Source organism: Myodes glareolus, chromosome 17 (assembly GCF_982192425.1).
Source record: "Myodes glareolus chromosome 17, mMyoGla1.1, whole genome shotgun sequence".
Lineage (NCBI taxonomy): Eukaryota > Metazoa > Chordata > Mammalia > Rodentia > Cricetidae > Myodes > Myodes glareolus.
The window spans coordinates 35968917-35992482 of record NC_142042.1 but is presented as its reverse complement, the minus strand read 5'-3'; the positions used below and the strand labels follow the sequence as shown (position 1 = coordinate 35992482).

Genomic DNA, 23566 nt, shown 5'->3' with positions numbered 1-23566 from the left:
TATTGCTGAGGAAACTTCACCAGGCCGAGTCTAGGGTCAGCAAGAGAACTGAAGAGCTGCAAGGCCGGAAGCTGGCGATGGAAGGGAGAAAGCAGTGTGTTTGCCTGCAGGGATCCTGCGCAAGGACAGTCCCTGACAGTTGCTTGCCACCTCCCTCTCTGGCCTGCACCTCTCAAATTCTCTCAGCCCCAAAGCCCTTCTCAGAACAGCATGGTAAGCATGGCTGCTTACAATGGAAAGAGACGGTACTGACGAACAGGGGCGGAGCCTCGGGTGCCTTTATGTGTGGGGTACCCACTTGAGTGGTCTGCCCGGAGCTGACTAATGTAGACCTCACAGGTCCGGGACAGTGCTGAGTCTCAGTCCGAGAGGACCATAGTAAGACCACGTCACCATAATTCCTGCTAACACTGATATAGGACATCCAGACCCACAGGCAAATGGTCCCCGTGCCTGAGTTAACTGCAATGAGAAGAAATGAGGAGGCCAAGCTGGCTGTCGATTCTCAGACCCACGCTGCGCCTGAATACTTTCAACAAGTCACTTCAGAAGGTGTGTTCAGAGGAACTATTAATCATAATCATTAAACGTAACGACAGCAACTAAAATTTTAAGATCAACTTGGGCTTAGTCATTACTCGATACAGTTGGCACAGGTCAGTCGTGAAACTAAGTTCTGACCCAGAGACTCAAGGCTTTAAGTAGCAAAGCACAGAGTACAAAATCAAAGCCCTGGTCCCATGTTCCCTGGTACAGACAGAAGCTTAAACTCTGAGAAATTAAGCGGTTAGGCACACAGTATACACACATGTGCGTGCATGCACACACACACACACACACACATACACACACACTCTTCTCTCCCTTAGTGTCAAGAGCAGCTGTTCTTTTCCATATCTGCACTTGATCTTGACAACTCGGCCACTTTGCATGACCTCATAACTCAGTGTTCTTTGCTCCCGGATGAACTGCGGTAAATGTCTAACTTGTAATCATTTCTTTGAAATGCTGACTAAAGTGAATTTTAGTATCCTGCCCAACAGGTCGCAGGCACAGAAGGAGGCCACGACCAGAACATTCCTCCGCAGCAATTACAAGCAAATCTTGGAACCCTGTGTTCATATGCCCATGTGGGAAGGTAGCGCATCATTTCAGAGATGAAAGGTGGCCAGGTGCGAGCCTGTGCTACCTGGGGTGTCACAGCTGTTAGGAAAAGAGGCAGAGGCAGGAGCTGACCCAGATTGGAGGAAGCCATTCCTGTGGGTGTTTTAGAGTGTGTGGATTTCTCTGTGAAAGACCCACACTTGTGTTCTTAGACACACCCGCTGTCTTCATCACCCATCATGGTGGAGGCTGTGATCAATCGTTTCTACCTCACTAGACTCAGGCGCTGGGACGCGAGAGTCTGTGCTATAATATATCACCTATGGAGGCAGGCAGGTGATTTTCTCTCATCTACCATCCAGTTTTCCTTGATCTCTTCTTGGGGTATTTGGAGATTTACTGTAGCTGATTATGATTTGTTTCAATCCAGACTCCATATGCCTCATGATCATAAAGTTACGATTCTCTCTTTTGTCCCCTAAATCTCCTCATTCTGCCTCCCAGTGGATTTGTTCTCCCATCATTGCTCTTAATGATGACAGGAACCTGCCTACTAAATGCCCAAGTGCCTTGGAGGGAGGGGAGGAAAAGAACATGTACTCAGCCCTCAGTCGTGGGCTCTGCACACACCGACGACATGTTTTCTTAGACTGCTCCAAAGGTAGCAGAACAAGAGCAAGAGCACAGGGTGGCCTGACACTCAGGAAGCAGAGCTGCCCAACCTTTCCATGGGGCCGGAGAGGTGGCTGACTAGGTAAGAGTGAGCATTGCTCTTCCAAGGGTTCGGTTCCCAGGGCTCCCATCAGGTGGCTCACAACCATCTGTTACCCCAGCTCCAGAGTATTCAACACCTTTCCTCTGCAGGTACCCCACACATGTGTGACAGACTCTCTCTACCACCACACACACACACACACACACACACACACACACACACACACACACACACGGGAAGGATCAAAAGAAACCTTCAACCTGTCCCAGAGGCAGGCTCTGAGGTCATCACCAGGAAGACTAGACTAGGTTTATGGAAGTGAGTGGCTTTGTGGAAACAGGTCAATAGTGGGGCTACTGGACATCTCACAGGAGAAAGTGACAGACCTGGGGAGACTCCCTCTGAGCTTGGGTAAGGAGGAACCACTGAACAAATAAAGCAAAGCAAATGCAGGTGACCACATCACAAGTCCTATCTTGAGCCAGGGTGTAACGGGTAAGAGGAGCGATGTGGGATGTCAGGATGATATGTGGAAGTGAGTGCGATCAAACACACTCAGAAATTCAACTACAAGTCTGAGGGGCCTTCCTACCCCAGGTTATTAGCGGAAATCATGACCCATACTTCTCAATGAATAGTAGATACAGCTGGGGGCGTTGATGTCATGTTCTAGGGCAAATGAGCCATTTTCAGGTACAAGTTCTTTTTCTTCTCTGTTCCGGGTAGGAATGCAACTTGAATGCATAAATAGAAGAACAAAATAAGCTGGAAACAAAGCAAAAGAAAGAGCCCTTTCTTCTTGACTACGGGCAGGTTTGGCTTGGTTTTCTTTTGGAAAATCCCCATATTCGAAAGCCAGGAACTCCAGAGAGTTTCGGCTTCACAAGGCCGGGGACATTGAGGGTGGGAAATAAATGGGCTTGAATCCATGCTGCAGTTTTTACAGTGCATCTATGGGGAGTGTGATGTCACACACTCGGCGAGACGGGTAGTGAGCACGTGGTCATGAAGCGCTATCCTGGAGCACCGATGGTAAGGTGCAGTCCAAGCTCCTCATTTTCCAGCTGTGCAACAGCAAAACAACTTGGTCAGCCACCTTGGGCTTCAGCTAACCCATCTATAAAATGGAAATTTCTCTCTGTGTCAAATGGGATTCCTGTAAAGACTAGCTGAGTTAATACTAAGTGGCTCATAAATGGTGTTTTCTGGCTATTTTCAATGGCAGGAAGATCGTAGCTTGGTCTTGAGTTCACTCTGAGTTTCCTGATCATCTGCTCTTCCACTGGTGACATGATGTCATGGAAGAAATAAAAGAGGGAACAGAGTGCTTTGTAGAGTTCCTAGATTCTGAGACAATTCTGCCTATGACAGAGAGCATTGTAACCATGTCTGACCTGCTCATTGATTGTGGTCTGAGCCCTACTGGTAGAATCTGAGCATTTGAGAGTTGTATAGCAATTTCCTTTGAACTAAAAAATTCCATCCTGGAGGGCAGCTCATAAATACTCAGGAGTGTGTGTGTGTGTGTGTGTGTGTGTGTGTGTGTGTGTGTCTCTGTCTCTCTCTCTCTCTCACACACACACACAGAAATGAAGAGAGAAATGCTCTTAACAGCTGAGCCATGTCTCCAGCCTCCAATATTTAGGACGTTTTTGAGTTGTTTGTTTTGTTTTGTTTTGTTTTTCTGAGACAGGATTTTATTGTGTAGTCCTGCAGCTCACTCTGTAGACTAGAATGGCCTTGAACTCACAGAGCTCTGCCTGCCCTTAAGGTAGACTATTTGAGACTTAGAAATAAACAACTCAGACGTCTCAGGAAGATCCTGAAACTTATCAGATTCACAAGGCTCCATTCTCCCAATGGTTATAGCAACAGAAGAGATGGGACGGCTGCAGAGGAGAGACTCTCCCACCTGTCAAGTTGGCTACAGGCAGAGAGCTCCAAGGCCCCAGCTTCTGAGTCTTCCTTCAGGCTAGGATGGGCTTTGGTGATAAAGCCGCCTTTAAGTCATCCTTACTTCTATGAGAAACACTTCACCCATACATTCATTAAAAAAAAAAACCCAATAAGTTCATTTGTTACCAAATTGGACTTTGGTAGTATTAGTACTTTGATCAGTCACTAGTTCCCTATCTGGGGTAAGCAGACTATTGTTCATGTCTCCCCGGAAATAATTTCACACCAAACCATGTTTCTAGGTCTTAACGTACTGATAAAGGCAAATTCCTAGATGAATGATGCTTACTTAGGTCAGGGCAAGCTAGACGGACACCATGAGTAACCTTGATGATAAAGAAATCAAAAAAAAAATTTGGGAAATTTGTCTGAATCACTGATATGTATCTCTCAAGTCAGCAGTAGCTTCCTTTCTTGATAATCCAAAGACGTGAGAAACTTGACATGATTCATGTGAATTTATCCTTTGTGGCTGTGTCCTTCAGTAGCTGTTAAAACCTCACATACAATTGGATTTTTGCCATTTTAAGCTTCATGGTCTTCTATCTCTGCAATCTTTAATCTCCTGTCCTTTTTCGTATCTCTGGATAGTCCTTCATAGTTTCTCAGGTCACCTTCCTCCTTCAGCCACACACCAAGGACTTCTTTGTTGTAGGCCTAGCAGTAGTTCTTGTTCCTGTCTGTGAGGGTCTGAGTGAGAAGTGTCCCCATAGGCTGATGTATTAGAACATCTGGTCCCCAGATGGCAGTACTGTTTGCGGGACCATGGAATCCTTAAGCCCCTTGCTGGAGGAAGTATATCACTGAGGACGCGCCTTGAGGATTTGTAGCCTCACCCAACTTCCTGCTCCCACCGCCTGCTTCCTGTGAATGGATGAATTCCATCCCTCTGATTCCTAACTGCCAATCCAGCCTCATGCTCCTACTTCTTTGCTTTCTCCAGCACAATAGACACCTCTGCCTCTGAACTATAAGCAAATAGAAATCCTTTACCTTTAACTCGCTGTTTGCCAGGGTCTTTTCTCACAACCTGAGGAAAGCCACAAATGCGCCATCTGCCCGGTAACTCTACCAACCTGTTCTTCTAGCTTCAGACCCACTCTCTGACTCCAAGATAGGTCACGTATATTCCTCTGGCAACATTGCCGGAGGAGCAGTTCCTGCTTCAATCAGGGACAACTAGACTCCTTCAGTAGCACTGGAGATTGTATCCCAAGGTGCCAAAACCAAGAGGATGTGAGACTGTGCTGTTGATGACTTACTTCTAGGCACTGCAACACAGAAACTGACTAAAGGAGATGAGGGAGAAGATTCCATTGGTGGTTCTTCTTCCTCTTCTTCCTCTTCTTCCTCTTCTTCCTCTTCTTCTTCCTCTTCCTCCTCTTCCTCCTCCCCCTCCTCCTCCTCCTCCTCCTCCTCCTCCTCCTCCTCTTCTTCTTCTTCTTCTTCTTCTTCTTCTTCTTCTTCTTCTTCTTTAATATTTATTTAGGCGTCCGACTCCCGCGGTGGAGGCGGCTCTTTCGGATGCCGGCTCTCTCGTTTCCATCGGGTAGACGCTCTACTGCAAAGATGGTCAACATACCCAAAACCCGAAGGACTTTCTGTAAGAAATGTGGTGAGCATCAGCCTCACAAAGTGACCCAGTATAAGAAGGGCAAAGATTCCCTGTACGCCCAAGGGAAGCAGCGCTGCGATCGGAAGCAGAGTGGTTACGGTGGGCAGACAAAGCCAATTTTCCGGAAGAAGGCCAAAACCACAAAGAAGATCGTGCTCAGGCTTGAGTGTGTGGAGCCCAACTGCAGGTCCAAGAGGATGCTGGCCATTAAGAAATGCAAGCATTTTGACCTGGGAGGAGACAAGAAGAGAAAGGGCCAAGTGATCCAGTTCTAAAACTTGTGTTTTCTGAGAGGAAGATGTCGAAGCAATAGGAAAATTACCTGTTAGAAAATAAAGTTATTGTTATTGATACCTAAAAAAAGAGATTTATTTATTTATCAAGTATATAGTGTTTTGCCTCCCTGCTTGCCTTGCAGACTAGAAGAAGACACAAGATCCCATTACAGATGGTTTCGAGCCACCATGTGGTTGCTGGGAATTGAACTCAGGACCTTTGGACGAGCAGGCAGTGCTTTTAACCACTGAGCCATCTCTCCAGTCCTTAGTTTCATCAGTTCTAAGAACTTCCTGGGCTCATAAACTGTAACATGCTTCTTTACATCCGATTGAGCAGCCCCTGTTAGTTGTTTCAGGGTTGCTAACACTGTGGATGCTTCTAGGAGACTTTGTCCAGCATGGCTTCCCATTTCTCCCTCCAGCTTCACTCACCCTCTAAGCTATGGCCCACTTTCTACTCTATGCTAGCAGTCCCAGAGGGCCCCTCGGCTTCAGCATCTCTAAGTTCATCTAAGCTGCCCACCTTTGTGTGGTCTTGCCTGTGGTGATGCCTTCCTATGTCCCCAGACCTGCCCCTCGCTCTTCCTGTCCCACTCACGGCAATCACTAGACCCCCACCACTCCTTCTTTCATGGTTGCTTAGAGCTGTCCTTTCGGCTGATGTCCTGCCACTGTGTAGGCTGGAGACTCTGTTCTGTTTGTTTGTTTGTTTGTTTGTTTGTTTTTATGAGACCGCAACTCAATTCTTCAATTCTCACTTCTGCTGACCCTTTATAACCTCTGGGATAGCCTGGTGACACCAGGCTCTTTGCACTGGGGCTTTAATGTGGAGACACTTGTCGCATCTATAGGATTCCTGTATTCCAAACCCTGACGCACACCCCTCTGCCCACAGATCTCGGTCCTCTGTCCCCCGGCTGCTCTTCCTCTGCTCTCCAGCTAACCATGATCTGAATGTTGATGAAAATTCAGGGATTGGAACCTCATGCAGGGTACAACAGTCTCGATGGGAGGTGGGAGGTGTTTTCTGGATGTGATTAAGTCAAAAGGTCTCGTCCTCGTGAGTTATATAAAGAACCAATGCCCTTATGAAAAGGGAGGGGAGGGGGCGGAGGTTTATTTGTCCTCCCCTGCTCTGTGAGGACACAAGTCGCCATCTGTGAAGCCCAGAACAAGCCTTTGAAAAACCCTGAATGGGCTGGCACTTTCATCTTCAAGGCTGGTCTTCCGAGCCTCTGTCACTGGAATTTCTGTTGTTGTAAATTATGCAGTCTGAGGGTGTTTCCCCCTCCTCCTTCTGTCCATCCTGTTCCCTCCCCCCACTCCTTTGTCCCTCCTGTTCCTCCTCTCCTTCTTGTGTATAGACTACCAAGTGAGCACTACAGTCTTCTGTCAGAGTAGCCCAAGTGGATGAAGATATAGCCCAAACTCTGCTTTCTTTCGAAGAACTTTCTCTGATGACCTGGGTAGAAAAGAGTTCTCCAGAGGGTCCTGAGCAGCTTTTATGATGTGAACAATGCTTTAAGGACATGGGAGCCTGCTGTGTGCCGGGAAGCCTGTGTGTTACCAAAGCTAAAGCAGTCTCCCAGCATGCTCTCAGTCTACTAGTGAGACACCGCGATGTAGCGCAGACCTCAGCTCTGCTCTTTCCTTGTAAGGGTTCTGTATTCGCCTTTTCTCCCTGACTAACGTATAGGCTATTTTCCAAAACAGACGAGAACATAGTTCCTGGTATATTGTCCCATCTGTGGTAATCTCTCAATAAATATTTGTTAAGTTATGTAAACCAGGATCTTGATTAATCCTTAGTGGTAGGAAGTGAATAAATGCTTTTCTTAAAACATAGGTCCAAGCTTAAGGCTTGCCACATGGTCTGTTGAATAATAAAGCTTAGCAAATTCTGAGAAACTGTTCACAGCCAAGCTACCACGCACACCCTCCGTAGCATATGGCCTGCATCTTTTTAGACGGCGCTGACTCACTAACAACAGTACTATATTCTGAATGACTTTACAACAGAATTTATGTCCTGTGGTCCTGCATATTCATAAATTCAAAATCAGGATTCTGATAAATTTGGTGCCTAGCAAAGACTGGCTTCCTGATTCAGTTTCCTGGTTTACTCATGACCCATCTTTCCTTGTGTCTTTACGTGGAAGAAAGGAAGGGAGAGCTCTATAGAATCCTTTAATAGGGCACTGATCCCGTTCATGAGAGCTCCACCCCTGACTTGTTTACCTATCAATGGTCCCACTTCTTAATCATAACATAGAGGATTAGAATTTCTACCTAGGAATTTGTGAGGAAGTACATACATACTAACTATAGCTTCCTGTTATTTCCCTAAATGGTAGAGAATAACAGCCATTCTGTGTGCTGTTACAATATGCTAAGTTAAATGATCATTACTTAAAATGATAATTATGACCAACTGAATGTTACAAATGGTATATATATATATATATATATATATATATCTTTCTCTCTATATATATTCACTTATTAGAGAGTTACTCTCTGCCTTGAGGGTTTCTCTTGAACTCTTGACTCAGGACAAGATGAGGCAGCAGCATCAAAGGCAAAAGTGACTGGATAGACTTCAAAACATAGAACACCAGGGAGCTAGGCTATTAGGAAATGTCACCAAGGAAATATACAAACAAGGTTAAGACGTCCTGCACACGCGCTTCCGAGCTGGTTATTTCATTCATTCGTTTCACTCACTCAAGGAATTTTCAAACCCGTAGTAATTTTCCAAGTCAGGGGTACCTGTCTGGAGCCGGGAAGATGATTCAGTGGTGAAGAGGATGTATTGTTCTTGCAGAAGACCTGAGCTGGGCTTCCAACCATCTGCAACACCGTCTCCAGGATACCCAGCTCCGTCTTCCTGGCCTCCACAGGCACCTGAATTCACGCATGCGCACGTGAGCACCCACACACTGAAGAAATAATGCAAATCTTTTTAAAATGCCTGTTAGAAGGACTGACTGTGACAGGTTATTTAAATCTTTTTTGCTTGGGAGGAAATAAGAGAAAGTTTATCAATAAACAACACTATTGAAAGTGTTTTCTCTTTTGCCCATCTGCTGACAGAAAAGCATTCATACCATTAAAATCTTGACCCAAGTAGAAAGATGATCTATTTCACAGAAGAGGGACTTCTTGTTTCATTCCGGACATTCTAGCACCGCATTCAGCAGCAGCTCGGCATTTGAGATCTGTTGAATGATTTCAGAAGTCTCAGAAATGAAGGACTGAAGCGTTCTTGCAGAAAGGACGAGCCTATAAAACTTTAAGCCATATGGTGTTGTATCAATAAAAGTACGGGCTAAAGGTTTCTTCTCAGCGGGTTTTGTTACTAAGATCACAGCTGTGATCCATATTAATTTATCACCATTGCATGTGCACAATAAAATGTTAACTATTGATCACCATGAAAGCGTGTTTATTAGGCAATCTACTAAACCTTGAGTTTGAAATTAAAAAAAAAAACAATACTTAGACTGAAGATTTTTCTCTAAAATTGTGGTTTTTGTGTTTTTTTGTTTGTTTGTTTTTTGTTTGTTTTTCTTAGCCAGGTGTCTTAAATCCCAGCACTCAGGAGGCAAAGGTGGGTAGATCTCTGTGAGTTGGAGGTCAGTCTGGTCTATCCTGGTTCCAGACAGGCCAGGGCTATCTAATGAGAACTTGTCTCAAAACTAACTAACTGAATAATTAAAAAGAAAATAGTGCTTTTCAAAATCTCTGTGCTGTGTAATAACTGGCCGGGTGAGTGGCCAGGCAGGGAAGCAGATTCTTAGTACACAGGTTTTCAACTAATTTTGGTTGAAACATAAACTGTTGGATAGTACATAATTATTTTCACAAAATCCACAGTCACAGCTGGCAATTTCTCCATGACTAACCCTGCCAGATGTTTCTTTGGTTTTGCTGAGTCACCTTTTCTCCTCCACTCAGAACTCTGTGTTCTCACTAACTCTGAATTCCCTCAGGTTTTTTTTTTCTCACATTTTGCCTTTTACCTGCATTGGAGAGGGTTTAAACTGCTCTTTTCCCCTTCTCACATGCATATAACAGTTCTTTTAAAAAAAATTACTCTAATTTTACCTTTGGTCATAAATCTTAACCTGTCCCTTCCCTAGGAAGCAGACATTTTGAGGAAATTACCCTAAACAGCCATTAAGCCTGTCTGTCAAAGGCACATCTCATCACAACCCATGACTAGGCAGATTCTGAATCACCCTAGAATGTAGGCTGCTAGAAAAAAGAACAGCTCCCAAACATCTTCGTTCTGTGCTGAAACTACCTCTCCTCCAGTTGGAAGTCCTGGGAGCCAGAAAGGGCCGGCTGTGGAACAGCACGGCACAGCAGCATGGCACAGCAGCACGGCACGGCACAGCACGGCACAGCACAGAACAGCACAGCATTACCCGGTGCCTCTGGATTCACATAGATTTGCGTTTTCTCACCCATCCGACCGGCTCACTGCCTGGTCCTAGACAGAAAAACTTCAGGGACAGAGTCCGTCTCTTGAATGTTAATTATTATGCAGCTGTGTGCATGGCCGCATAATAATCTTCATTGATTCAAACATGTGAGGCACCTCCTAAGAGCTGGTAACTTGTGCTAAGGGGGAAAGGGGGAAAACCTGACTCCCCCACCCGCAGAGAAAAGCTTGAATGGGGTAGACTGACGCGTGAGTGCACAATGAAATTTTGTCAAGTGCTTAATGAATTGGTGAAGCTGGGAGCATGCTCAGCACAGGAAGGGCTGAGAGAGCGTCCTGGTCATTGACAGACTCCTCACCAGCCACATTTCGCCACTGGTTATGCAAAAGGAAATCGCGCTTTCTACGTGTCTTCATGCATGTGTGTTTTAGGGAATAGCCGACAGGATATTTCTGCCGACAATAAGTTCCCCAAACTGCAAGTGTTTTCCACGCCATGGCAGAACGCTTTTGAGTGTCTGTGAATGGAAAAATTAATCATTCTCTGAACCGTTTTCTTGATGCAATCTTCCTTTGCTCGAACAGGAGTAGAAGGCAAGAGGGAAAGCCCCTGGCGTAAGGGACCAGATAGCCCTACGCTACCCTACGTTGTGCCGATAGGTCAGTGAGTCCAAACGAGCTGCTGGCCTCAGGGTTGGTATTGTAAAAGGATGTCGAGGAGGTTCTGCCCTGTCTGTTCTCAGACATAATCGGGAAGCCTAATCAAAGTCACTGTTTAGTACCATTTTACACTTCTCAGCGCCTACAAGGTGGACCTACCCTTGACTTTACTGAAGGAAGTGGGGGAAATTGTAGGAAGCAGTGTTTCTCAACCTGTGGTTCGCAACCCCTGTGGGGATTGAAAGACCCTTTCACAGGGGTCGCCTGTGAAAACGCAGATATTTACATTACAGTTCATAACAGTGGCAAACCGCATTTATGAAAATAATTTTATGGTTGGGGTCAGCCCAACCTGAGGAAGTGTATTAAAGGGTCGCAGCGTCGGGAAGGTTGAGAACCACTGCTGTAAAGGAAGGAATAAGTTGAATAGTCAACAAGGAATGACAAGAAATCTCCTGACAGGACTTTGGCCAAATGCGACCAATAGGATCAGTGACGTCCTCAGACCCGAACAGCTTCACAGCAAAACCTAGAAAAGGAAGGTGGGAAACAAGTGGAGAAACCAAAGCGACACCTGGCTGCGACTAGGCTCAGTGACAGAGGTGTGCTTGGCACGGGCGGCCTCCTGGGTCCATTCCCAGCATCTAGAGAGGAAAACAGACAACTGGAAGCCCGAATGTTGTTTATTTTTCAGTTTCATTTTTTGTTTCTCTGCATTTTGGAGGAATTTGCCCTAAACCCACAGTTGTTTTCCTCAACGTGAGAACCATCCTTCCTGGAATCCCCTAACTACAGACGTCAAGCTCAGATTCTCCCAGGCTTCAAGCTCCTCAGTCCCTCTCTGAACTTGGGAACCGGAACTCAGACGGGGTGAGGGTGGGGGAGATGCCAAGTGGCCTTTAGACCTAATCCAGGGCACTTGTCCATGGCAGACACGTGCATTTACTGCATCGCCCTGCATAACGTACCAAGGGACTGACTGAATGTTCTGCTAATCACGGGGTGCTCGGGCAGAGTCTTGAAACTGCGCTTGTCTGCTGGGGATGGTCCGGTGAGCCTGATACATCTTCTGCTAAGGGCACAGCCTACGTGAAAAGCAAAGGGAAAGTAAGGCTCCCTTAACTTTCAACTCAGGTCCCTCCAACACGACTCCTTTCCCCCTCGCAGGCCACCAAGGCTGTTCATCCAGGGATCGGCGCGGCAGCCTGGGTCTCCGCAGCACCTGGAACCGCCTGCGCCGAAGGGGCAGCTGGGTGCTCGACGGCGCTGTTGAATCACGGGTGAGTCACCCCTTTCGGGGTCTCGGAGTTTCCTATGGGAGGAGGCGGGGCAGGGGTGTGGATTGACCGGGAGCCGCCCACCGCCAAGACGACTGACCGGGGCTGGGGGGCGGGGAGTCGCCGGCCTCGGCGGCGGAGGCGGCGCGGGGTGGAGAGGCGCCGGTGGCCGCGCTGCCCTTTATAACGCGCCCCGCGCGGACCCCGGCAGCCTGGGTAGAGCCGGTACCCATCACCCACTCCCCCCGATCGCCTCCGCAGCGCAACCTCCGCGCCGCCACCGAAGTCTCACGACCTCCCGCCACCAGCTTTTGGACATGGCGATCCCCGCGCTCCCGCGCCTCCTAGCGGCGCTTGCGCCCACCTTTCTCGGTTGCCTCCTCGTCCAGGTGGCCCCGGTTGCAGGTGAGTGGCACGGATCATGAGGAGCCCAGAGCACACGGGAGACAGGGGCGTACCTGGCTAAGTGGGTGGGTGGGGTTGCTGTGGTTCCTTGGAGGACCCTTACGTGTCCCGCCGCACCTGTGGACTCGGCTGCGCTTGTCCTGAGGGTTTGAATGAACACAGGACGGGGAGGTAGTTGATGCCCGACCCCGGCTTTTGCCGCCGCTGGAGATGCCTGCTCTGTGCGTTAACCACGGTTGCACAATGCTCTGTGGTTACTGCTTTGACTTTAAGGAAAGAGCTGCCGAGGAAATTGAGCCCTTGAAGGTAGCGGGTGCGTGGGTCCCGTCTCTGTCCAAGTCTGCGTGCTTTCCGTGGCTTGCCTTTTAATCTTTGACAAAGTGTGCGCCTTCCCGTAGTCAACAGCTATTCCTGTGGCCTTTAGTTTAGGTCTGATAGAAGCAATCCTGTTATAAATTCAGGCAAGACAGAGTTCATACCCCACATTAACCCAATGTTTGGGGCGAGGCAGAGACTGAATGAATCCCAAGGACTTGCAAAAAGAGACGTTAATAACAGTATTTTTAATGAAATGGCATCCTACCACGTGACAGATGCCACGTGGGTCGCCTACCTACCTTGCTCTCCGTGGGAGTTTCAGTGTAGAGCTATTTTAGATTACATTGTGAAGTTTGGCTTTTTTCGTTTATATACATTCCTGAATCATCTTAGGTGTGCAGAACGTGCCCTCTTTCGAACTTACTCAAACCCATCTTTGAGTCTACTTTGATCCTGCCTCAGAAGGGTCTCTGGCACATGAATAGACCTTGGGTCCTCTTTCCACGACGCTATAAAGTGGGCTTTCCCTTAAATAGTTTAAACAAGGATTTCAGGGTCTTTAGCTACTTCCACGGACTGTGGAAGCACGATATGGGTCTAGAAAAAAACTGGACATACACACACACTGTTCTTTATAAGTTAGTGACGTTTTGTAATTGACATTTAAAATGTGCTCCTTTTGATGGCGGAGGCTGGGTAGGTGTTTCATGAACACAGAAGTGCATGTAATTATAGTTCTCTTGTGCTCTTTGTAGGTACTCTACAGAAGGCGTTTAATTTAACTTGGAAGTCAACTAATTTCAAGACAATTTTGGAGTGGGAACCCAAACCCATCGGTTATGTCTACATTGTTGAGATAACGTAAGCTAAGTTCAAAACGAAAAGAAAATGTTTTTGTCCTTACTGACTCTTTAAAACTGTTGCTAGGTCGGGTTGTTCAGCAGATGATAGAGATTTCATGGTATTTTGCCAGGCACTGTCATGTTCCATCAAGGTGGAAACATTTCCGTACTTTCAACGGGTATGGCAGGAGCTGGGGACGTATCTCAGTTTGCTGAGTGTGCATCTTAGCACATTTAAAGCCCTGGATTAGGTCCCCGGCACTACACAGAATTGGTATGGTCTCACCCACGAGGTGGAGGTAGTAAGATTAAAAATTCATGATCAGTCTTAGCTATATATAGGGAGTTCCAGGCCATCCTGCAATATGTGGGATCCTATAGCAGAATAAATAATTAAACAATAAAAAACGAATATATAAAGCAATGTAATGTCTAGTTATTTGGGGGAAATTAAGTGCATATAAGCTGTAGAGAGGTGAGCCTAGTCACACAAGCATTTATAGTACGCTTTGGGATCAATGGCAGCTAATCTCTGATAAGCACCAATATACTTTTCCCAGTTGCTAGCTGTCGAGACTGGGGCTCCTGGCATGTCAGGGAGAGGTGGGAGGAATCTCAGTGTCTATATCGCCCTGAAGCAGCGTTTGATTCATTCATCTATGGACTCTGGGAATCAAATTTTGGTTGTAGTCATTATCTCGGTGGAAGCCAAATTTCTAGCTGCTTAGAAAACACCGAAGGGCTGTCTACATCTTCTGCCATTTGGGGACAGCTTGGCTCATTCAAGCCTGCTCACTCACTGATTGACAGCTCTCGGGAATAAGTAATTCAACACTTTAAAATCTCAGTATCAGGGTGTGCCACGTTTTCCTTTGACGGTTGTCACACATTCTTGGCAAGCCTTGGCTTCTGATAGGATCTATGAGATGTGCAAGGAGCTTGAGAAATCGAGGTTGCCTGGTGTGGACATTTCAATAGCAATGACATAAAGACGTAAGAGCATCATTGGCAAAAGTCAAGCATGTGTTTGCTTCTTGGTTTTGCTGTTTCAGCTTGTTCCATACCTTTTATAGTACTAGGATCCAACTCTCAGGTGTGGACCTTTTTAATGACGCTCTTGTTTTTCTAAATGAACGCCATGACTATTGCCAAACCAAAAGGGAAGAGAATTTGAGTGTGGGCACTCATGCATACATGCATGTGCAGCTATGCATAGATATATGGAGATAAAGAAATTTCATAATCTATGGTTACCATTGTAGCCAAACTTATCAGTTCAAAGGCTGGTGATATAGTTCAGAGGTAGAATCCTTCTCTACTATGTACAAAACCTTGGGTCCCATCCTTAATTCGTGCCCCCCCCCCAAATTTAGTTGAGCTGGTAATGGTGGAACACACCTGCACATCTTGGTCTTATGAAGCGAGAGTATTAGGAGTTCCAGCTACATATGTGCTCAATGCCAACTGGAGCTACGTAGTGAAACCCTGACTCAAACCAAATTCAAATCTTGCCAATTCATGTTTTAATAGTTGAGAGTTATTAAAGTTATTAATTTCCTTTATACAGACCTGACATTTACCTTAGGAAATGTTTTTCTTCTAGATATGAAGATTGGTTTTGGGGTTAGCTATTATCCTCTAAATATATCATCTTATTTGTAACGACATTGGGAATATATCTTGTATTGACTTGGTTTTTAAAATATTAGCCTTTATTAGCAGTAATTTTTTTAAGGGAGCCATTATTGAGACTAGTAGGGCTTATGAGCTACAAACACGAGAGCTCAGGGCACACCTTAGGGATGCCCGCAGGCTTGGGTATCCTACGAGCCAGTTCACTCTCCTCAGGCAGGCCCTTGCTACTGAATTGGCTGATCCTGGAAGCATTTCCATCAGTCAGTGCCTGAGACCTGAGCTAGCCTTTGCCTTTCTCAGGGGAAAGGGGATTTCAAGGCTCAGGGAATCATAGCAGCCATGTTTCTAGACAGCTCTGAGAAGCCAGCGGCATATGCTGACCACTCCCGGGGATTGCCCAGGCTGCCTGGAACCGAGTGTGCCACAACTCTGTTAGTCTGAAACAAGGCTGGGAGGAAAACCTCGCTCATCACTGCTTCTCCTGGATTTCCTCACTTCTCATCTCCCAACGGAGGAGGCAGCACCTTAACCAGGGGACCCCGTTTCCCACCCCTACCCATGCTGCTGAAGCTTTGTTGTGCAGTGCTGGGCCCAGGACAGCTCTGTGGTGCCAAAGCCCCTTGGCTGAGCCCACAGCATTTTCTCTGAAAATAGGCTCAGTGGTAGCTGGGAAGCCCCCGAGGCCCAGCCTCAGCACCACGTCATGTCTTGTGCCATCCGGTCCACAGTGCGTGCTGAATTCAGAAACTGAATTTAGAAGTGTCCATACAGTCTCTAACTCGATTAGTGAGTGTCTGTTTGCTGTTGGAACTCCTCAGCAAACTAGGAGGGACTTTTATTTCCAAATTTGGGGAGTTTTTCACTAACCTAGAGGGACCTTGGATACTTTTAAAGTGGTTGTGCTCTTGGCAACACCCAGAGGACCTCACTGGAGAACTGTCCTCTCTTTGACCTGTTGTCACGGGACGATGTAGGCCCCTGTCCTAAATTTTTTTCAGAGCGCACATGTTCCTACTTGTGAGCCGGGCAGAACAGCACATCTCTCGGCTGTATGTCCAGAGCCTAGCCCCTGAACAACTTGTTTGTCTTATTGGTGGAAAGAAACCATTAAAGCCACCATTGGCTTTTGATATGGAATCAGGGTGCATTTTGGTCATTCTGGATCCAAACAGCCTCTCTATATTTATCATAGAAGAAAATTTTAAAAATACGAGAAGATAAAATATTCCAATTTTAAAGTTAGCTTGTGACTTTGAGGATAAAGGATATTTGTACCCAGGTTCTTTCTGTCTGGTTATGTTTTCGAGGAATCCACCTTTGTGCCTCTTTTGTGCAGATTTAGATAATTGAATCTACATGTGGCTCACTGTTGCATCATATTCTATATCTATGTTGAATAATCTATAACATGTGACTCCCCTGCTCACTGTTGTATCATATTCTATATCTATGTTGGATAATAAACTCTGACTATAATAGATTCCCACATAATTACATCCTGACATGGTCATCGTATGTGGCTAGTCAACATTCCTATATACCAGAAATTATGCTGGCCCCTTCGCTCAGGTTCCCTCACATGCTGTAATCTCTTTAAGGAGATGCTGGATTCTTGTTCATGTGTGTGGCCATGGGAAGTGTGTTTTCACCCTGGAAGGGTAGCAGCCTTGCACTCAGCACACATCCAAGTCCCACTGCTTGGTAGAGAGATGAAAACCAGAACTCTTGGTCCAAAGAGTGCCCACGTGTTCAGAGCTTCCGAGGCAGTAGGGGAGGGGGAACACGTAAGTTCTGCCCTCTGGCCTCGGAGACTCCGACTCGGTTGAGCGGGTGTCACCTGCATTGGTTTTCTCTGCTCTTTGGTGAAGCGCGTTCTCATTCCGGACTCACAGCTGGCATGTGGTGTGATGAGGCAAACAAGCCAAGCTCTCCCACTGGTTATTGCGTGACTTTGAAAGATGTTTAGTGTCTCTGAACTTCCATGCCCATGCATTTTTAAAAAGGGGGGGGTGGGGATGGGGAGATGGCTCAGTGGTTAAGAGCACCAATGCTGTTTCAGAGAATCCAGGTTCAATTCCCAACACCCACACGGCAGTTCACAACTGCCTGTAAACTCCAGTCCCGGGGTGCCCGACACCCTCACACAGATACGCATACAGGCCAACACCAATGCACATAAAGTAAAATTTAATTAATTAATTAATTAATTAAAAATTTAAAAGAATCCAGCAGAGTCAGCCTGGCTGCTGGGTGAGCATGCGTTTATGCCTAAATGCGAAGGGTGGGACATGCCTCTCCAGGTTTCCCTGTGGCTGCCAGTTGGTAGCACAGAGCGCGCTGGGGGTAGAAGGCCACCCATCCTGGTGGACACAGACCCTGACATCCCGTTTCTTTCTCTCCTTCCTTCCTTTAGCTCTGGATCTAGAGACTGGAAGAGCAAATGCTTCTTAACCCAAGACACCGAGTGTGACCTCACAGACGAGATCACGCAAGACGTGCACCTGGTCTATCACGCAAGGGTCCTATCTGTCCCACCAAATAATACTTATTTGGGGGAGGCGCCATTAGCGAATGCCCCAGAATTTTTACCTTACCGAGACAGTAAGTAGCTTGGTTGGCAATGTCTTCATTCTTGGTCTAGTCTTCCGTATATTCCTGTGTTTTGTGGTGCCTACTGGCCGTTAGATTAAACATATATCTCTATATACCCAGAGAAGCATCTGATAAGTGCGTCTCCTTCTCTCTGCAGATGTGGCGGGTGGGTCACAGAATGTGAACCTGTGTGTGTTGATCACTGTATCAGTCATTCACTGTCTCCTCCGGTCTACCCCTAGTTCCTACCAGTAATCGGCTGGAGCTTACACCAAGGCTGGGCTTGTGGCTTTTCCTCAGGACCCTCTGCCGGGATACACATCACATGCTGAATTTTCTATCCCTTCATCAGATCAGAGGTCCTAGTTGAGGATTTCCCCCCCCAAATGAGCACAGATCCATGGGGAAGCTTGTTTGTGCCCGTAATGAGGCACGTTGGTTCCCCAATTGGCTGAGCTCCATTTGCTCTCGAGATGAGCCAGTACCTGCCAGCTCTGGGCTGGCCTCCCTCATGTTGGGTTTGAACATGTGGCATGCTTTCTTCTATACCTTTATCCCAGCGTGCTAACCTGCCATCTAATAAGGAAATGCAGAGAATTCCCGCCAAATATGAGATTATTGTGTGTTTGTGTGTTGGGGTGGGGTGGAGGTCAGGACTGCGGTTTAGAGGCAGGCATTTCATGAGCACAGGAAGCTCATTAGGAAGACTGAACTCTGCTCCTTGGCAAGGCTTGCTGGTTCAAACTAAAGGATTGCATTTTTGGTGCTCCCATCTGTACCCCTCTGACAGCTCTGAGAGGTGGATGGTGGGACTGGTGAGGGACAATTGGCCAGAATTTTACTTTTGATATTTGCGCTCATGGTCTAATTACCCAGATGCATGTGACCATCTCCCTAGAGTCCCCGTTCAGAAGCTCCTCTCTTCAGACTCCTTTGTGGTTTTACCCGTGTGTTTCTGCATGGTACCTTCATGTCACGCAGGCACACTGATGATCATTCTCCCCCAGTCATGGTTATCCTTTATAGTTCTTGAGCATTCAGTAATCCAGACCAAATCCTTTGTGGTACATGACAGGGCACACATGCTCATACACACACACACACACACACACACACACTGTCCCGTGACTTGCACAGAGTGAGGACTTACTTGACCATCACATAACTAGAGCACAGGAGGTAACAGAACCAGGAACCAATGTCTTAAAATAAATTCCTTGGTGGACCAGGGACATTACTTAGTCTTCGCAGCCTCTAATTTATTGCACATAAAATATGGAAGCTTGCAGTCATCCACACATGGTCACCAAACTCTAGAAATGTGGCTAATGCTGCCAAGATGAAATATATGATGATATTTGAAAAATGTAAACAATCCATAAAGTGCTCATATCGATTGCGTGTTAAAATGCTAACAACCTATTAATGGACCTATTAAAGTTTCTTATTAACTTTAATTCCACCAGCTCCTTCTCACATTTTCTAATGACTGTAAGGAAAGCTCTCCTTGTGTTTCCAGAGGGTGGCATTGCTGTGTGCTGTCTTGGGACTCAGTTCTAGGACCCCTGCTACTGGAGCTGATTCTGTACAGATAGAACATCTGTGCAGATGTTCTATGTGCGCGATGGGGAAGTTGTCAATTATGATAACTCCGTGATCTTTTCCTTGTATGGATTTTCATTTCCAACCAAGGTAATTTGTCTCTTTCCATTCCAGCAAAGCTTGGACAGCCAGTAATTCAGCATTTTAAACAAGTTGGCCGAAACCTGAGCGTGACGGTAGAAGACACTCCTACGCATGTCAGAAGGCAGAATGGCACATTCCTCACCCTGCGGGATGTTTTCGGCAAGGACTTGACCTATGGACTTTCTTATCGGAAAGATACAAGCTCAGGAATAGTGAGAAATTTTTCACTCATTTTTATGCCTTCTTTTATAGATTCTTGATTCTTCGCAGCCCTCTTCTTCCCCAGTTCAAATGTAGGGGAGTAGGGGTTGGCGTGGTGGTATGGACGACAGGTCCTCATTCTCCTGCCACTTTTGTTAATCACCCTGTGCCCTTGGGCAGGCACTTTCAGAGATAACAGTTTCTCAACCAACAAGCTGGGCCGGATAATCTCCAAGGGTCCTGTCCTCTCCCACATCCTTATACTGGGGCTCCCAGAGGGGAAAATGACTTATTAATTAATCTGTGTATGCACATGCGTGTGTATGTGTGAGTATGCTGCTTTGTGATGCTGGGATTGTTATCCAGGGCTTTGTAACAATCTCTTTACCACTGGTTCAGTGGTGAATTCTATCTCTTTTTCCTACAGATAAAAAGAGGGGCTGAACTAAGTTGGACGTACCCAACTCGTATCTTTTCAGCCTTGGTGAAGGCATCCTTAGCATTATCAGGAGTTACTGATTAGCCAAGTAACTTCTAATCCTCCTATGTCAATGATGTCATAGACTTTGCTTAGAGCCCAGTTGTTTTTTTTTTGTTGTTGTTGGTTTTTTTTTGCCTTCCTCGGTGACTAAACAACAGGAAAGAAGTCCCTCTGAGCCTAGAGGAAACAAGAACTCTTCTCTTTTCACAGAAACCAACCTATACAGCCACGAATGACTTCTTCATTCAAATGGAACAAGATGGCAGCTACTGCTTCAATGTGCACGCTCTGATTCGCTCCAGGAAAGATAACCAAAAGAGCCCAGAAAGCAGCACCGAGTGCACGGACCAATGGGAAAGTATAATGGGAGGTGAGTGGGCTTGGCTGTCAGTGGGCTGGGACCAATGGGAAAGTATAATGGGAGGTGAGTGGGCGTGGCTGTCAGTGGGCTGGGACCAATGGGAAAGTATAATGGGAGGTGAGTGGGCGTGGCTGCCAGTGGGCTGGGAGGCTCGGCTGCCCCCAACATGTACCTCTTTGGTGCAAACGTTCGGGGAGAAACGACTTTAGGGTTTCTTTTTGGGTTCTCTTTGAGGCATTTAGAAGTGATTCCAGGTGGCCCCTTGGGCACTTGCAATGGGCCAAATTCTATGGACCATTGGGTATGCAGGGCACAGCTAGGGCATAAGTCTCCAGTCATGACCATCTCAGCCTGTTTCTCTGGTAGCATGATCCTGGCAGTGGATTCTGGACATGGATATTTTAGGGCACCTATGAAGAACTGTTGCTTCAGGGTGTGTGTGTGTGTGTGTGTGTGTGTGTGTGTGTGTGTGTGTGTGTGTTTGTGCATGAAGACACACTCTGGGTGCTCAGTGTCATGCCTGCAAGTCTGAAGGTATCCCTCTAGGATTCTGCTTGCTATCAGGGAAGAAGAAGAAGAAACAAGGGGCAGTAGTAGTGGCCTGGCCCCTGTTGAAGTTTCAAGTCATTATGTTGAACCAAGTAAGACAGGCTCAGAAAGATAAATACCACATTTTTCCTTCTATGTGGAAATCTAGATTTAAAATTATATACATGTGTGCATTTGTGTGTGTGTGTGTGTGTGTGTGTGTGTGTGTGTGTGTGTGTAGGTCATGAAACTAGAAAGGGGACCATGAGAGAGAAGGGAGAGTTGTAAGGGGGAGAGATAATGGGATAGATGTGATAAGAAAAAAGAGCAGTGGCCTATCTGGGGCGAGGACTGGAGAGAGACAAAGGGGCACGGGGACAAGGAATGAATGAGAGCAAAGTCTAATTGCATATAGTTATGAAAATGCCATAATTAAACCCATTGCCTTAAATGCTAACCTGAAAAACACAATATTTTTAAATGCGAGAACACATTTAAGCATTCTGTCCTCTTACCACTGTTGGCAGGAAGCTCCCCCTCCATTGGGCCCCCCCTCCCACTCTGGGTCGTCTCCTGACCCACAGGCCCCCAGGTTCCCCTTCCTAAGCCGGACTCTAATTCTGCTGCCTCGACCTCTGCCTGTTTCCCTGCCTCATCTATCTTCTGAGGTATTTCCAAGGCTTCTTCCAGGAAACCTCCCTCCTCCACCAGTCAGCTAGTGTTTCTTCATCTCCTGCAGCAGTCGGCTCCTCTCTTTGCTCTTCCCATTCATCTTCTATTATAATCTCTGCCACAAACTCGGGGTCCTTTTTGTCTACCTTTCCAATGCCTGCTCTCCCATCCGGCTCTGGCGGGCCTTCTCGAACCTAGGAGCACTGGGTGGCTCATTTAATGCCCTAGCTGTTCACTGTCGGTTTCTCTCAAGCATATGAGGTCAGGAAAACTCTTTCTTAATCTAAGCATGGTAGGAAAAGTGGAAGAAATAGACTTTAAAAAGGCAGGAAGGTGTAATTTGGGGTCATGCCTACCTGCAAGTGGGATTTGAGCCTCCAAATTGACTTCGATTTGATTTTTTTTTCAGAAACACTCATCATTGTGGGATCAGTGGTGTTCGTGGTCACCATCTTTATCATCCTCCTGTCCATATATCTGTGCAAGCACAGAAATGGCAGAGCTGGGCAGAAAAGGAGGGAGAGCTCCCCGCTGCGCTCAGTATAGAGGCAGGAGGCTGAGGCTGCTAACTACCGCACTCCTTGAACGGCACTGTTACCGAGACCTCTGGCAGGAGCAGAGGACGCTGCTTGAAGACCCTGGTTCAGAAAGGCTCCCTTTGTGACCTGCTATTCCAGCCACCGCTGATTCCAACACTAGCCTTGGCCACTTTCGAATGTCCTGAACGGTACGGACTGGTTAACACTACGGCGTCTTTTGCACAAATGCTTTAGACTGTGTATTACATACTACACTCAGGAAGACACTAGGTCAACAGGGGACAGATGCCTTTCATATAACCTGGGTGGCCTTTTGGGAGAACCTTTGAGAAGCTGATTTCTTAGGCTACAGGACAGTAAAAGGAAGTTGGGTGGGGCTTTTCTAAAGCTGTCCTTCTATAAAGTAGTATTTGGTTTCTTTTTTTCCCCACTTCTAGGTACTTTTGAAAGTTCAAAGCAACTGGCAAACTTTCATATTAATGTGTTAAATGCAGAATATTTCTGCTTGGGGCATCTTTCTGCTATGTATTACAATTTAGCACTTTAACTGACAATGGTGGGGATTAAAGATTTGATAGCCAACTCTATTTTTATAAGACTACTACACAAAGAAACTACATTGAGTTTTATGATTTAAGGTACTTAAAAGTGTCTATGGTTAACATTGCATATATTTATATTAATTTTAAAGGTGTTATATATGGGATTTTCTATGTATATAGTTTCTATTTGTATATATTGAGATAATTTATTTAATATACTTTTATATAAATAAAGGTGATTGGGAATTGAGACTATCACATTTATATCTTCCATTTATTATTTACAACTTGGTATTTGCTTTAGGCGACTTCACTGCAGTAACACATGATCCTAAAAATTTTAGTGGCTTCCAACAATGTAGCGTTTTCACTTATACTACAATTGTTAAGTTTTGGTAGGTGGTAGCTCCTTATAGTTGTCTTCCCACTGCAAGACCCCAAAGCAAGCAGAAGTCTCTTTCTGGATCAGAGCAAAGGTGGACACACACACACACACTAAAAACCAAAAACCAACCAACCAACCTAACAAACAAACAAAACAACAACAACAACAACAACAAAAAACAGGTTGCTGCACCTTCAATGTTTAAGCCACTTTTAAAAAATAACTTTTTAGGTTATAATATAATTAGGCCATTTCCCTCCCTTCCTTTCCTCCCTCCAGACCCTTCCATGTAATGCTGCCCCTTGACCCTTAGTCTCATTCAAACTC

General features: G+C 46.1%; 2 protein-coding genes across 4 annotated transcripts; both read left to right on the top strand.

Annotated features, from left to right (window-relative positions):
- The first annotated feature begins 5278 nt into the window (after window positions 1–5278).
- On the top strand, window positions 5279–5747 carry LOC125414781 (large ribosomal subunit protein eL42-like). The gene has a single exon (XM_085677771.2). The coding sequence runs from the start codon at window positions 5300–5302 to the stop codon at window positions 5663–5665; it is 366 nt and encodes a 121-aa protein (XP_085533897.2). The 5' UTR covers window positions 5279–5299; the 3' UTR covers window positions 5666–5747.
- A 5952-nt stretch (window positions 5748–11699) lies between these two features.
- F3 (coagulation factor III, tissue factor) lies at window positions 11700–23109 on the top strand. Of its 3 annotated transcripts, XM_048456950.3 has the most exons (8): window positions 11700–11826; window positions 11943–12055; window positions 12314–12457; window positions 13531–13636; window positions 17666–17853; window positions 19561–19742; window positions 20423–20582; window positions 22183–23109. In XM_048456950.3, exons 3-8 carry the CDS (start codon window positions 12370–12372, stop codon window positions 22317–22319), a joined length of 861 nt encoding a protein of 286 aa, XP_048312907.1. In that variant the 5' UTR covers window positions 11700–11826; window positions 11943–12055; window positions 12314–12369; the 3' UTR covers window positions 22320–23109. The 3 variants fall into 3 exon arrangements, with proteins under 3 accessions (XP_048312907.1, XP_085533896.1, XP_085533895.1); XM_085677770.2 differs by lacking the exon at window positions 11700–11826 and having other exon boundaries at window positions 11938–12055; XM_085677769.2 differs by lacking the exons at window positions 11700–11826; window positions 11943–12055 and having other exon boundaries at window positions 12176–12457.
- Window positions 23110–23566: the final 457 nt, after the last annotated feature.

Excerpts from the sequence above, each read along its gene's own strand:
- LOC125414781 (XM_085677771.2), top strand. The coding sequence starts at position 5,300 with ATGCCGGCTCTCTCGTTTCCATCGGGTAGACGCTCTACTGCAAAGATG.
- F3 (XM_048456950.3), top strand. The coding sequence starts at position 12,370 with ATGGCGATCCCCGCGCTCCCGCGCCTCCTAGCGGCGCTTGCGCCCACC. Across the intron at positions 17,854-19,560 it reads ATTTTTACCTTACCGAGACA|CAAAGCTTGGACAGCCAGTA; the intron begins GTAAGTAGCTTG and ends TTTCCATTCCAG. Across the intron at positions 19,743-20,422 it reads AAGATACAAGCTCAGGAATA|AAACCAACCTATACAGCCAC; the intron begins GTGAGAAATTTT and ends CTCTTTTCACAG.